The 12564-nt window shown below is 39.2% G+C and overlaps 1 protein-coding gene across 2 annotated transcripts in view; it reads left to right on the forward strand.

The window, feature by feature from the left end:
- TFEC (transcription factor EC) overlaps positions 1 to 11490 on the forward strand; it is a 106107-nt gene extending 94617 nt beyond the window's left edge. Inside the window, exons 7-8 of one of the 2 annotated variants that reach the window (XM_040550370.1) lie at positions 5438 to 5585; positions 6465 to 11490. In XM_040550370.1, coding sequence (XP_040406304.1) covers positions 5438 to 5585; positions 6465 to 6845 — 529 coding nt within the window. In that variant the 3' untranslated portion in view covers positions 6846 to 11490. The remainder of the gene's footprint in view (positions 1 to 5437; positions 5586 to 6464) is intronic. The other variant, XM_040550380.1, reaches the window with a different exon arrangement.
- The last annotated feature ends 1074 nt before the right edge of the window (positions 11491 to 12564 follow it).

Here is a 12564-nt window from a genome sequence, read left to right on the forward strand (position 1 = left end):
CTTCCTATTTATTCAGGAGTTCTCTGGTGTAGAGAGACAGGCACTTTCCAGCCTTTCAAACTACACAGCAAGTTAGGCTTAAATATAGAGGTATTTAAGAAGTCAGCATTTTACCTAACTTTCCAGAGAGGTCTGAATACAAACAAATGAACAAGCAAACAAAAAAACCACCAAGATTACAATGGGGTGATGGCATTCAAACGTTTGTTCAGAAACATAAGCATCAGATGTACTAAAACCTTCCATAACTTTTGCAGTTTGAACATAGACAGCCCACATATGAGGAGAAAGTCCTCTCACAGGAGGAAGGCCACAGGACGCTGTCAGGAAACACGTTCTGTATGGGTATGCGGGCTGCTGACCCACATGTCAGACGGGTATGTGGGCTGTTGACCGACTCCAACTCAGCAAGTGGGGCACAAGTGTGTTGGGGAGCAAGCTCTCTGGGCTGATTACCAGGGCTTTAAACTAGGTTTGACTGGGGAAGGGAGGGGAGCTAAAAGTGACAGAGAAGGGCTGGGGGAAGTTGTCACTGCTGTCGCTGTTGAAGATAATAGGGAAAAACCTCTGAGTTGTCCCATAGGATTGTCTGAGGGCTCCTCACAGAAGGTAATGATCCTGATACCCCATCCGGAATCTTCTTCTTGCATCCCTCCAGGGGTAACTGCACCTGCTGCTTCCCTAAAGTGCCTGTATACCAATGCACGGAGCATGGGAAATAAACAGGATGAGCTCGAGATCTGTTTTCAGTCACAGGGCCACGATCTCGTTGCAATCACAGAGACGTGGTGGGACAGCTCGCATGACTGGAATGCTGTCATGGGGGGCTATGTCCTTTTTAAGAAAGACAGGCTGGGGAAGCGAGGGGGTGGGGTAGCCCTTTATGTGAGGGAGCAATTAGAGTGCACCCAGCTCCACCTGGGGGTGGGTGAAGGACAAGTGGAGAGCTTGTGGGTGAGAATTAAGGGGTGGGCTGGTATGGGGGACACTGTTGGGGGGTGTACTACAGGTCACCAGATCAGGAGGAGGAGGTCCATGAGGCCTTCTACAAGCAGCTGGTAGTAGCCTCATGATCCTGGGTGCTGGTTCTCATGGGGGACTTCAATTATCCAGACATCTGTTGGGTAAGCAACTCGGCCAGGCATGTGCAGTCCAAACGGTTCCTACAATGAGTTGAAAACAATTTTCTGATGCAGGTGGTGGAGGAGCCGACGAGGCGGGGGTTGCTTCTGAACCTTGTCCTTACCGACAGGGATGGGCTTGTTAGGGATGTGAAGGTTGGGGGCAGCTTGGGATGCAGCGACCATGAGATGGTGGAGTTCAAGATGGAACTTGGTGGAAGAAGTAAGGCTAGTATACCCTGGACTTTTGAAGAGCCAACTTCGACCTCTTCCGGGACCTGTTTGGGAGTATCTCATGGGCTAGGTAGCTAGATGGCAAGAGTGCTTGTGAGAGCTGGGCTACATTTAAACAGCACTTCTTCCAAGCTCAGGATCGATGCATCCCTAAGAATAGGAAATCAGGGAACGGGGGCAGGAAACCTGCGTGGATGAGCAAGGAGCTCATCGATAAGATCGAAAAGAAGAGGAAGGTCTATGAAATCTGGAAAAAGGGCCTGTCCTCTTGGGAGGAGTATAGAAGTGTTCTCAGGGCCTGCAGGGACGCGACGAGGAAGGCTAAAGCCCACCTAGAGATGAGGCTTGCAAAAGAGATAAAAGATAATAAGAAGGGTTTTTTTTGAGTATGTAAACAGTAAAAGGAAGACTAGGGATAATGTGGGTCCCTTGCTGAACAAGGGGGGTGTCCTGGTAACGGGAGACGCCGAGAAGGTGGAGATACTGAATGCTTTCTTTGCTTCAGTCTTTGCTTCAAGGACTCCCCCCGAGGACTCCTCAACCCTGGCGGGAGGAGAAAGGGGCTGGGAATTGGAGTGCTCCCCCCTGGCTGATGAGAGAGTGGTTCGAGAGCATCTGAGTGGGCTCAGCGCACACAAATCCATGGGTCCCAACGGGATGCATCCATGTGTGCTAAGGGAGTTGGCAGAGGTGATCGCTGAACCACTCTCTCATCTTTGAAAGGTCCTGGAGAACAGGAGAGGTGCCTGAAGATTGGAGGATAGCCAATGTCACTCCGGTCGTCAAGAAGGGCAAGAAGGAGGATCCGGGAAACTACAGGCCAGTCAGTCTCACCTCTGTCCCTGGAAAGGTGTTGGAACAGCTTGTTCTGGATGCCATCTCCAAGCAATTGGAAGAGAAGAATGTTATGAGGAGTAGTCAGCATGGATTCACCAAGGGGAAGTCGTGCTCGACCAACCTCGCTGCCTTCTATGATGGCATCACAAGCTGGGTAGATGGGGGGAGAGCAGTGGATGTAATCTACCTTGGCTTTAGCAAGGCTTTCGATACTGTCTCCCATGACATCCTGATAGCAAAGCTGAGAAAGTGTGGGATAGAGGAGTGGACAGTTAGGTGGGTTGAGAACTGGCTGACTGGCCGAGCTCAGAGGGTGGTGATTGGCGGTCCAGCTGGAGATTTGTGACTAGTGGCGTTCCCTAGGGGTCGGTGCTGGGTCCGGTCTTGTTCAACATCTTCATCAACAACCTTGATGAGGGAATAGTGTCTGCCCTCAGCAAGTACACCAATGACACAAAGGTGGGAGGAGTGGCCGACACGCCAGAAGGCTGTGCTGCCATTCAGCGAGACCTGGACTGGCTGGAGAGATGGGCAGGAAGAAACCAAATGAGGTTTAATAAGAGCAAGTGTAGAGTCCTGCACCTGGGAAGGAACAATCTGGACGTATCAGTACAGGCTGGGGGATGACCTGCTGGAGAGGAGCTCTGAGGAGAAGGACCTGGGGGTCCTGGTGGACGACAGGTTGACCACGAGCTAGCAGTGTGCCCTCATGGCCAAGTGGGCCAATGGGATCCTACCGTGCATTAAAAGGAGCATGGCCAGCAGGTCAAGGGAGGTGATCCTCCCCCTCTACTCTGCCCTGGTCAGGCCTCACCTGGAGTATTGTGTCCAGTTCTGGGCTCCCCGGTACAAAAAAGACAAGGGATCTCCTGGAAAGAGTCCAGCGGAGGGCCACAAAGATGATGCAGGGCCTGGAGCATCTTCCTTATGAGGAAAGACTGAGAGACCTGGGTCTGGTCAGCCTGGAGAAAAGAAGACTGAGAGGGGATCTCATCAAAGTGTATAAATACCTGAGGTGCGGGAGACAGAGGGATTTGGCCAACCTCTTTTCAGTGGTTTGTGGGGATAGGACAAGGGGTAATGGTCACAAGATAGAGCACAGGAAGTTCGGCACCAACATGCGAAAGAACTTCTTCACAGTGAGGGTGACGGAGCACTGGAAGAGGCTGCCTGGGGAGGTTGTCGAGTCTCCTCTGGAGATATTCAAGGCCCGTCTGGACGCCTACCTGGGCAGCCTGCTCTAAGGAACCTGCTTTGGCAGGGGGGTTGGACCCAATGATTTTTCGAGGTCCCTTCCAACCCCTTTGATTCTGTGATTCTGTGGTGTTCTGCTCTCCCATAGGCATGAAGGACAGCAAGAAGGAGGGCAGAAGGACTGCCAAGAGATGATTCAGCTCTCATGAGGCACACAGGCTCTGCTCTTGGCTCCTGCTCCCACCTCTGCCTAATTTTCCATCCAGAGATGGTCTAAATGAAAATACATACCCACTTCAGGGAGCAGTCTGTGAGGTTTTGGCTTTGCAGACAGCCCGGTGTGAGGCAGTAACCATTTTCTCTCTGACTTCCCCAGTTTCTAAACCCCAAAGCTGCGTATTCCTGGCCCACATGGCTGAGGGGAGTTTGCTGGAGCCCCATGGTTTGTCTGCTGCCTGGAGAGGAAGGAGATGTGAATTCCATCCTTCTCTGACCATAAGGCTGGTTCTCCCAAATCCCTAGCAAATGATCTAAATTCTAGGGCATAGTTAAACACTGTGATGCTCTATCACAAACCATTTTAATTACTTTTCTGAGCATCTTTAAAGCTATGAGCTCCATAAGCATTTATCATTCAACTGGATCCCCAGATCCTGTACCTGCCTAGCATTTGCCCTATACATTCAGGAGAAAGATGGCAGTCTTGGTGGAGATCAAGGCTGCTTACCTTTGGGATAAGAGTGCAAGGTTCCTTAGGTATTTACTCTAGGAAGCTGAATGTAAAACATAGACACTTCTAAAAGAAATAAGTCCACTCCAGATCACATGCATGTGAATAGGGTCAGGTCTCCTTAACTAAAGCAAACAAGAAATAATGGAAAGTGGTAATAGATGAGAGTATAATATATATCTATTTTTTTTTTTACTCTATAAATGCCAGGGTATAAGTATATGCATTTGGAACAGATACTTAAAAACAACACACTAATTTGGTTACTTCTCACTCCCAACCTCAGATTCTTACTGGTTTAAACAGTTTTTTCCCTCTCAGGCTTGGTTTATAAGACCAGAATGGCTGTCTGTCTTCTGCTCAGTTTAAGCCATCTTGCAGTGAAGTGGGTAGTTTGGATAAACTCTTCTGTATGTATATTAATGCAGCACTGCCCATCCCTGTATTACACAATACCGAATTTTATCAGAAATTCAACATTTTCAAGAGAAAATTATTCCTGTTGCAAGGCCTCTAAGACCTTGCATAAAGGAGTATATGGAAAGTTAACAAATGGATGTATGGAAGTCCTTGAACTCATGCTAAGTTTGTACAAGTGTATTGTTAGTAAGACTGCTTGTAAGCTGGTAGCTAAACCATGAATTCCTGAATGAGGGAAGGGTTTAATCTTTTTTTTGGGGGCAAGAGTTTTATTTTAAATTGGTGTCTCTATGTAGCTGTGGACTTCAACCTGATTTACATTGTTTCAAGCTTGTTGAATGGGCTTAAGCAAGAATTTTTGTCATAACATTGTGGTTACCAAACCATGATTTGTCTGTCGTCAGTGATGAGTGGCATTCAGCATAGACCATTTTTTTCCTCAACAAGCATAAAAGCAACCTCATTAGTAAGTCAAGTAAAAGGAGTAGTATATTTGAAATGATCTTTAAAAATTTAGTCTTAAGTCCTCAGTAATGTATATTTCCTAGTTCATTAATGCAGAACTACTGCACATAGATTTTAATCTTAGAGTTAATAATAAAAGCAATTTTCACTAAAAATATAAAAACTGTAATGGTAGAATCATGATATTGCATTTAGCTCTCCCACAAAAAGTCACTTTATTACTTTCTTTTGACACTTATTTTCATTCTGGGATTAATTTTACTATATAAGGGCTTCTTAACTATTCTATTAAAATTTCCATTCAGAAGCAATAATATCTAAGAGTGAATAATAGTCATGTAAATCATTATTTCATATTAATGTAAAAGATTTTGTAAGTTCTTATGAATTCTGCTGACATGCACAATTGTGAAAAGGTTATCTCTACATTCTGCAGTGATATGCGCTGGAACAAAGGAACTATTTTAAAAGCATCAGTGGAGTACATCAAGTGGCTACAAAAAGAACAACAGAGAGCCAGAGAATTAGAACACAGACAGAAGAAATTAGAGCACGCTAACAGAAGACTTCTGCTTCGAATTCAGGTTTGTATGAGAGTGTTGCCATGAACTACAAAGCTTTCTCAGTACTTATCCCTCATCAAATTTTATTAATCTATATAATTTTTCCCAAATGTCACTTACTGAAAATGAATTGTTTTTCCCTGTTTATTGCTGTGTATATTGGGGATGAGGTATTTTTTTTCAGATTTCTAGGAAATTTCTTTCATAGTTAAACCTTACATAAAGGAATACAGTGAAAATTAATAAAGTATTTGCACAAATGGTTAACTTATGTATATATTATAACCTGAGAAGGACAAAGCAGGAAGGAAAAGGTACATTTCTCCTGCCAAAAATCAATCATGAACACAAAATTTCTTTGTGTTTTCTTTTCCCCTTGTAACCATTTCAAATTTTGCACTTCTTTAGGCATAGTGTGCCATGCTATGTCTGCTCATGACACAAAGCAACAGAATATGAATATTTATACATGCAATGGTGACATAGATAGATATAAAATTAATCACCTTATATATTGTAATTTACAAATATATCAGTAAATTAGCATCATAAAGTATCTTTTGTTTCTCTGGGTAGCAATGAATAACAGACCCAAAAGTTGCAACACTTTTCTTTCAACTTTATTAGGTCCACAAGGCAATGCTTTCTGTAAAGCTTTCCCATCTCTAATGTTTCCTGCTGCTTAATGACAGCGGTGGAATTAAAAAGAAAACTATCTCTGGAAGCACATGGCAAATTTTCCTAGATTAAAAATTTTGTATTTTAACATAGTCTCACAACTAGACAAGAGGTATAATTAATATGCATGTATGATCTGTATACTTGTTGCAATAGTTTTGAAGACATTATTTCTCTTCCAAAATCATTACCTAATTTTTATTTTTATTTTTTAAACATTAGGAACTAGAGATTCAGGCACGTGCTCATGGCCTTCCAGTCATATCTTCACTCAGTGCTGTAGATTTAGCTGCACAGGTCATCAAGCAACAGTCATATCCAGAGGAGAACTCTGTAGACTACTCTCAACAAATGCCTTTGGCACATGGACAAAATTCTACTATTTGTGATGGATCTACAGCCTTTTCTGATCCACTTTCACACTTTACCGACTTGTCCTTCAGTGCAGCTTTAAAAGAAGAGCAACGACTAGAGGAAATTTTACTGGATGACACAGTATCACCATTTGGAGCAGACCCGCTCTTGTCTTCCACATCCCCAGCTGCATCAAAAGAGAGCAGCAGGAGAAGCAGCTTTAGCACAGATGATGGAGATGATTTATAAAAGCAGAAAGGGCCTCACACTTCCTTAAACCACTTTCTAAAAGACTTAGTTGAGCGTAAGCATGGTGTTTGTGCTTGTTTCAAATACAAATATGGAGAACCACTGCGAAGATAACAGCCAAGAGTTTAAATCAGTCCTTACTTCACAGGAAAATGAGAAGGACATGAACTCATATCACTTTGCCCCAAATTCACACCATCTATTCACAGCTAACATTTGCACAAATCTTTCTTCACTGGAAATGTTTTGATAATTGTTCCATGACTTTTTACAGCACTATGAATATGGTTACGACAAAAGGAATATCCATGTTACACAAATGTATTCAGACTCTTTTCAATCTATATGTATATTTATCTGTTATAAAGATGAGTTAGTCATTTGTTATTTTCTTTTTTTTTTTTTTTTCATAACTAAAATGAGAATTTTGTATTAAAAATTCTACAAAGCATGAGAAACAATAGGGAAATATTTAAACTGGGAACTGTAGAAATGTTACAGGTTCTAAAATCTGAAAAAAACAAATGGTAATGCATTTGCACAAGTGAAGAGACCATGAATTTAAAACCGCATAGACTTGTTTTTAAAATGAGAAAATACATTAAGTTTTTCATGCAATCCTGTTTTTTTTTTTTTTTTTTAATATATATATATAATTTCATTTGTAGAAAGAGATCAGACTTTTAATATATATTTTAATGATACAGATGAAAAATGGAAACTAACATAATGACAGAGACTCAAAGGAACTCAGAGAGAAAAAGATATGACATTTCAGCAGAAAGTATTCAGAAAGACTGTATGGATGTACAAGACTGAACAAAGATAATTCACGTTAAAATTAGCACAATTTAAAACAAGCACTACTGGTAACAGTGCTGCATTAGCTGCTTATTCCAAGAGTATTCAAAGTGTGTCCTTCTTTCTGTGGAAGGGATCAGAGTATTTACACATGCCAGTGTGCTTCTGGACAATCCTTTCAATGTCCTTGGGCAGCACACTAAGGTTTTGGTGAAGGGACTCTATCTTATCCATACCCAAGCTTTGATCCATTTGGAAATGGAGGAACATGAACAAAGTCCCAGTAAACGTATTGAAACAAGGAGAATTTAATTTCAAATTTGCAGAAAAGACAGGAAGACTTCAAACCAAAGGGGATATTCAGAAGTGTTGATGTGATGCACTGCTTTCCATAACTTGCATTCTAGGAGTGGGCACTCATGACACATGTTTTGACGACTCGATAAATGCATATCATTTCAATACACAGTGAAATTCTGGAGGGTGATGTATGTTGCTGCAGTACATGAAGTGCAATCATTCTTATTGTAACATTAATACATGAGAAATAAACTGGCATAAGTTCTTCATAGCTCTTCCTCAACCAAAGCCAAAAGAACACATCTGGGAGTCCTCTAATAATTCCAAATATATTTCTAATGTATGTATTAAGTATTGGTGTCACTGAGCCCTGCTTCATTCTTCAGAAATGTCACATGATCAGGAACAGAGATGGAAATGGATTTCTATTTGTGTGAATGGTTTAAATGTATTTAAATGTACTTAAACATTATCCAAGAACAAAGCATTTGTTTCCTCCTATTGCCTACTGGTACCTGGGTCCTCCTAATAGTCCTCATGAGGTCTGTATTCATCCAGGGCCATAGGCCATTCCTGACTGACCCTGTAATATCATAATAGTTTTTTAATTGGAAAGTTAGCAGTGAAATAACAAATTACATCTAGATGGCTATGAAAGATGATGGAATATCCAACCTCATGAGAATATTTATGTTTTTAGGAAACTTGATGATTTCTGTGAGCCTATGAAAACTGCTTGGATATAAGTCGAGCAGAGCAGAATTGATAGTTTTGTCACATATGTATGAGTTCCCAGATAGCCCAACACAAACCTGACCCTTCTTAGAAGCTCTGATATGCTTCCACTGTATGGTTAAAATTTAATCAAAACAACAAACTCATTTTTATTTATTTTTTTAACATGGAGGAAAGGAATGGAAAAACAAATGAACAAAATTAACAAAAGGTAAAAACAAACAATAGGCAATTGAACATAGAGCTGATGATCATTTTAATTGGAGCGCTTCTATAAATTCGGCTCAATAGATCTCACTTTGTCATAGTTTTGCCAAAGACTAGCTAATATTGACATTCAAATACAGAATACGATGAATTGAAAGTAACATTTATTCCCACTTTATGTCTAGTGTAGGATATGTACTGTCCACATCAGCTGATGAAAGGAGGAGATACTTGGTTGACATCAAACACCATTTGTCCTTGTACTGCAGTTTCTACTACATTGGTTTTAAATACGCCAGTGTGGGTTGCTCATAGTGGAGAAAAAGAAATTAAATATGAATGTATAACATGATTTTCCCATTGAACTTTTGCATGGGAGTTAGGCCACTCTTCTGAACTATATTGACTTTAAATAACATCCTGAGTTTCATCACTTTTATAAGCACTGTTCTAAAAAACATTATAGTGCATCCATTAAATTTTTTTAAAGTTGATCTTCATTCTTCTGACAATTGCTTCAGTCTAAAGCACCAGATTTTTTTTTTTTCCTCTTCCTGCTTGAGAAATCTAACAGGAGATAGGAAATGCTCCTTTTGCAATATACTGTATTGCATCTATCATTAAGCATATTCAAGCTGTCTTCATTCACACATGAACCCCAATACCCCTAACCAAAACACTAAATGTATCTTTACGTGTGGGTTTGTATTATGGTGATGTTGTTTCACTACCATTCCATTTTTTTTTTTTTTTTGTAAGAAGTCATCATAATTAGTGTTTTCACTAATAACAATAACCTGTATTACACGTCACTGTTGAAATTAAATGGTGATACAGGGCACCAGAAATGATAAGCTAGGGCACCACATAGGCGGTGCTGAAGGTATTTAGAAGTTTCTGCTGGTATCTGTATCCCCGACTTTTTGGAATAAGCAGTTGGTCTCCCACCTCAATTTGGTGAGATTGCTGTGAAGCTGGGAGGGCTTTTGGAGCAGAGCAGAGCACAGTGACTTCTGGCTTGGACAGAGGAAAGGGACTGCATGACTACAGGGACAAATCCTGACATCCTTCCTCAGACAGAATTTCTTTCCTATGCCGGGGAGTTTTACTTGACTAAAATGTGGTGCATGCAAAACACAATTTGTGCTCTTTCCTATACAGATCTATTTAAAAAAATCTCTCAAAAAAGAGATGCATAATTTGTCTGTGGTTCTAGGTCTAGAAAAGAATTTAAAGATGTACAGAATTTGACCTCAATCAGGGCATGGGTGAGAAGAACTGGCTATTTTTGTCAAAATGTATTAAATGAGGAATTCTTGCTTGTTTTCAGTAGCAGCTGTTCAAAACTGGTGGACACGTTCTTACAGAATACATAAACCAGCAGACTGATAATTACATAAAAGGAAAGGGAGCTGAAATGTTAACATCCCGTTTAATTCATGAAATGGATATAGATACTATACTAAGAACAGAAACATAAATTATTTTTCACTGTGCATAGCACAGATAGCATGAAAAGCTACAGTAAGTGCAGTTTTAACAAACAGAATACAGTTGTTTTATATAGTAAAATAACTAAATATAATTCAGTCATTTAATCTTAATAAGAACACTGCTATTGTAATACCTTTTGACTTTAATAGGGCTGTATATATGAATGGAGGATGTAAAATTATTGTAATTTAAAATTATGTTAAGTCTCTTAGATAAGTAAAGGCATTTACATTACTATTATGAGACTGTAGAATATTTTTATAATAATTGCTATTTTTCATTGTTAACCATATAGTATCTTGTTTTCTAAGTCAATGTATGCAGACAGAATGTACTTTATTACACACTGTATATGCAGTCTTTTTGAAATTACATTTTATACATGCTGGTATTTTATGTTTATTATATGAATACAATTAAAGGTCTGAAATTAAAACATTTCTTTATATGTCTCTTGTGAAACTTCACTATCCAGTCCCACAAAGAATGCCATCACAAGACAATATAATAACATCCGCTAAGAGCATCTGAGATACCTAACAGACAAAACACTTCACAACTGCTAAACATTTAGTCCATTATGATACATCATGATCCAGTAGCCTCCCATTAATAAAAATAATTGATACATTCTTTAATATGGTCTCCTGCCATCTGCTTATTCCTGCTGCTAAGGCTTTGATTTATGGAAAGTGTTTTCAGAATGTTGAAAAATTGCTAGCAGGCATGATGATATCAGTTAAATCACTAAGAAGCTCTACAAAAACCTTTTAATGTACTAGATGTTCCCCAGACAATTTAGGATAAACAGAATATTGTATTTTAAGATGTAAAACATTTTTTTAAAGCTGATAATTAGGTAGCATTTTGTCGCTAAAAGATATTCTTGCTTAATAAATTAAGTAAGGATTTGGGTTGCATTTTGAATTCCTAATACAAAAAGTGCTGCTTTCTTTAGAATATATTTGGTGCTTTCTGTTCATGACATGATGTAAAAATTGTTAAGTAGTGATATATATTTCAGCTATAGTTTTGTAATAGTTCATTTGTTTCACGTAAAATAGTGCTCATTGTTTGTGTATATTAGATAAACATTTTATTTGTACTAAAGATTCTCTCCAGACTCTTTTATTTCATCAAATCATTAAGACATACCTATCAGTATTAAAACAGAATATTATAAATATTATTTAAAGTTCAGTGATTAGTCGTGGAAGGACGCTTTGATTTTTTACTTATTCATTATGCACTTAGGATTTGATTATAAAAGTTATTCAGTTCCTTTGTGAGGAACTGAGAGCCCTCAGTTCACTTTGAAGACAGGCAATGCCCAGCCTGTTGCAGAACCAGGTTCTTAATGAGTAAATAAACAGCATCAGAAAATAAAATCAAAAGTTATTTCATAGCTTAGAAAAGCACTATATGATACATTGTTTGATTAAAAGTAATGTTATTTGCAATTGACAGGGAAACAGATTTGATGCCAGCATCATTTGTGCTGACAACCAATGGGAGATTAGAGGAAAATGTAAGAAGTTGTGATAATTATCAGATCAGAAGTCTAATTATAAAGGAAGCTATGGTAGTGAAGTATGGTAAGGCTTATTGGTTAAATCACTGGTATCCATCAAGTTAAATATATATCAGTTTCATTAATTGGCAACCACAAGACAAGTGCTCTATATTCAGGGTGGTGATGATTTTGATATAATCCACCACATTGTGGTTAAGTATATGATTCATGTAATAAGAAAAAGGTGCCTCCAGGCTATTGTTCCTAGCATGGATTAAAATTTACATATTGCTTCTCCTTATGTCAAAACATCTGGTGCCTGCAAATGCTAACATTTCGTTAAAAAGTTTCACAAGATAGGAAAAGTGAATTGGAAATATTGCATGTGAATCATTCAAGCATTATAATGGAATAAGAGGCTGAGTTATGAACAGGCAGATTGAACAATAGTATAGTCGAAGAGATTCATATGCTTATGAGTTTGATAGACAACACTTTGTATAAGAAGGGGAAATGCCCCAAATCATAAGAAATAACCTTTTTATATATATAAAAAAAAGTCATTGAAATACATCTTCTCGGTTCCTTTCCAAACTGCCTTATTATTATTATTATTATTTTTTCAAAATAAAATTCATGTACCTAAGTGGATGTACTTAGCGCTAAGAT

The sequence above is a fragment of the Cygnus olor genome, chromosome 1 (assembly GCF_009769625.2).
Source record: "Cygnus olor isolate bCygOlo1 chromosome 1, bCygOlo1.pri.v2, whole genome shotgun sequence".
Lineage (NCBI taxonomy): Eukaryota > Metazoa > Chordata > Aves > Anseriformes > Anatidae > Cygnus > Cygnus olor.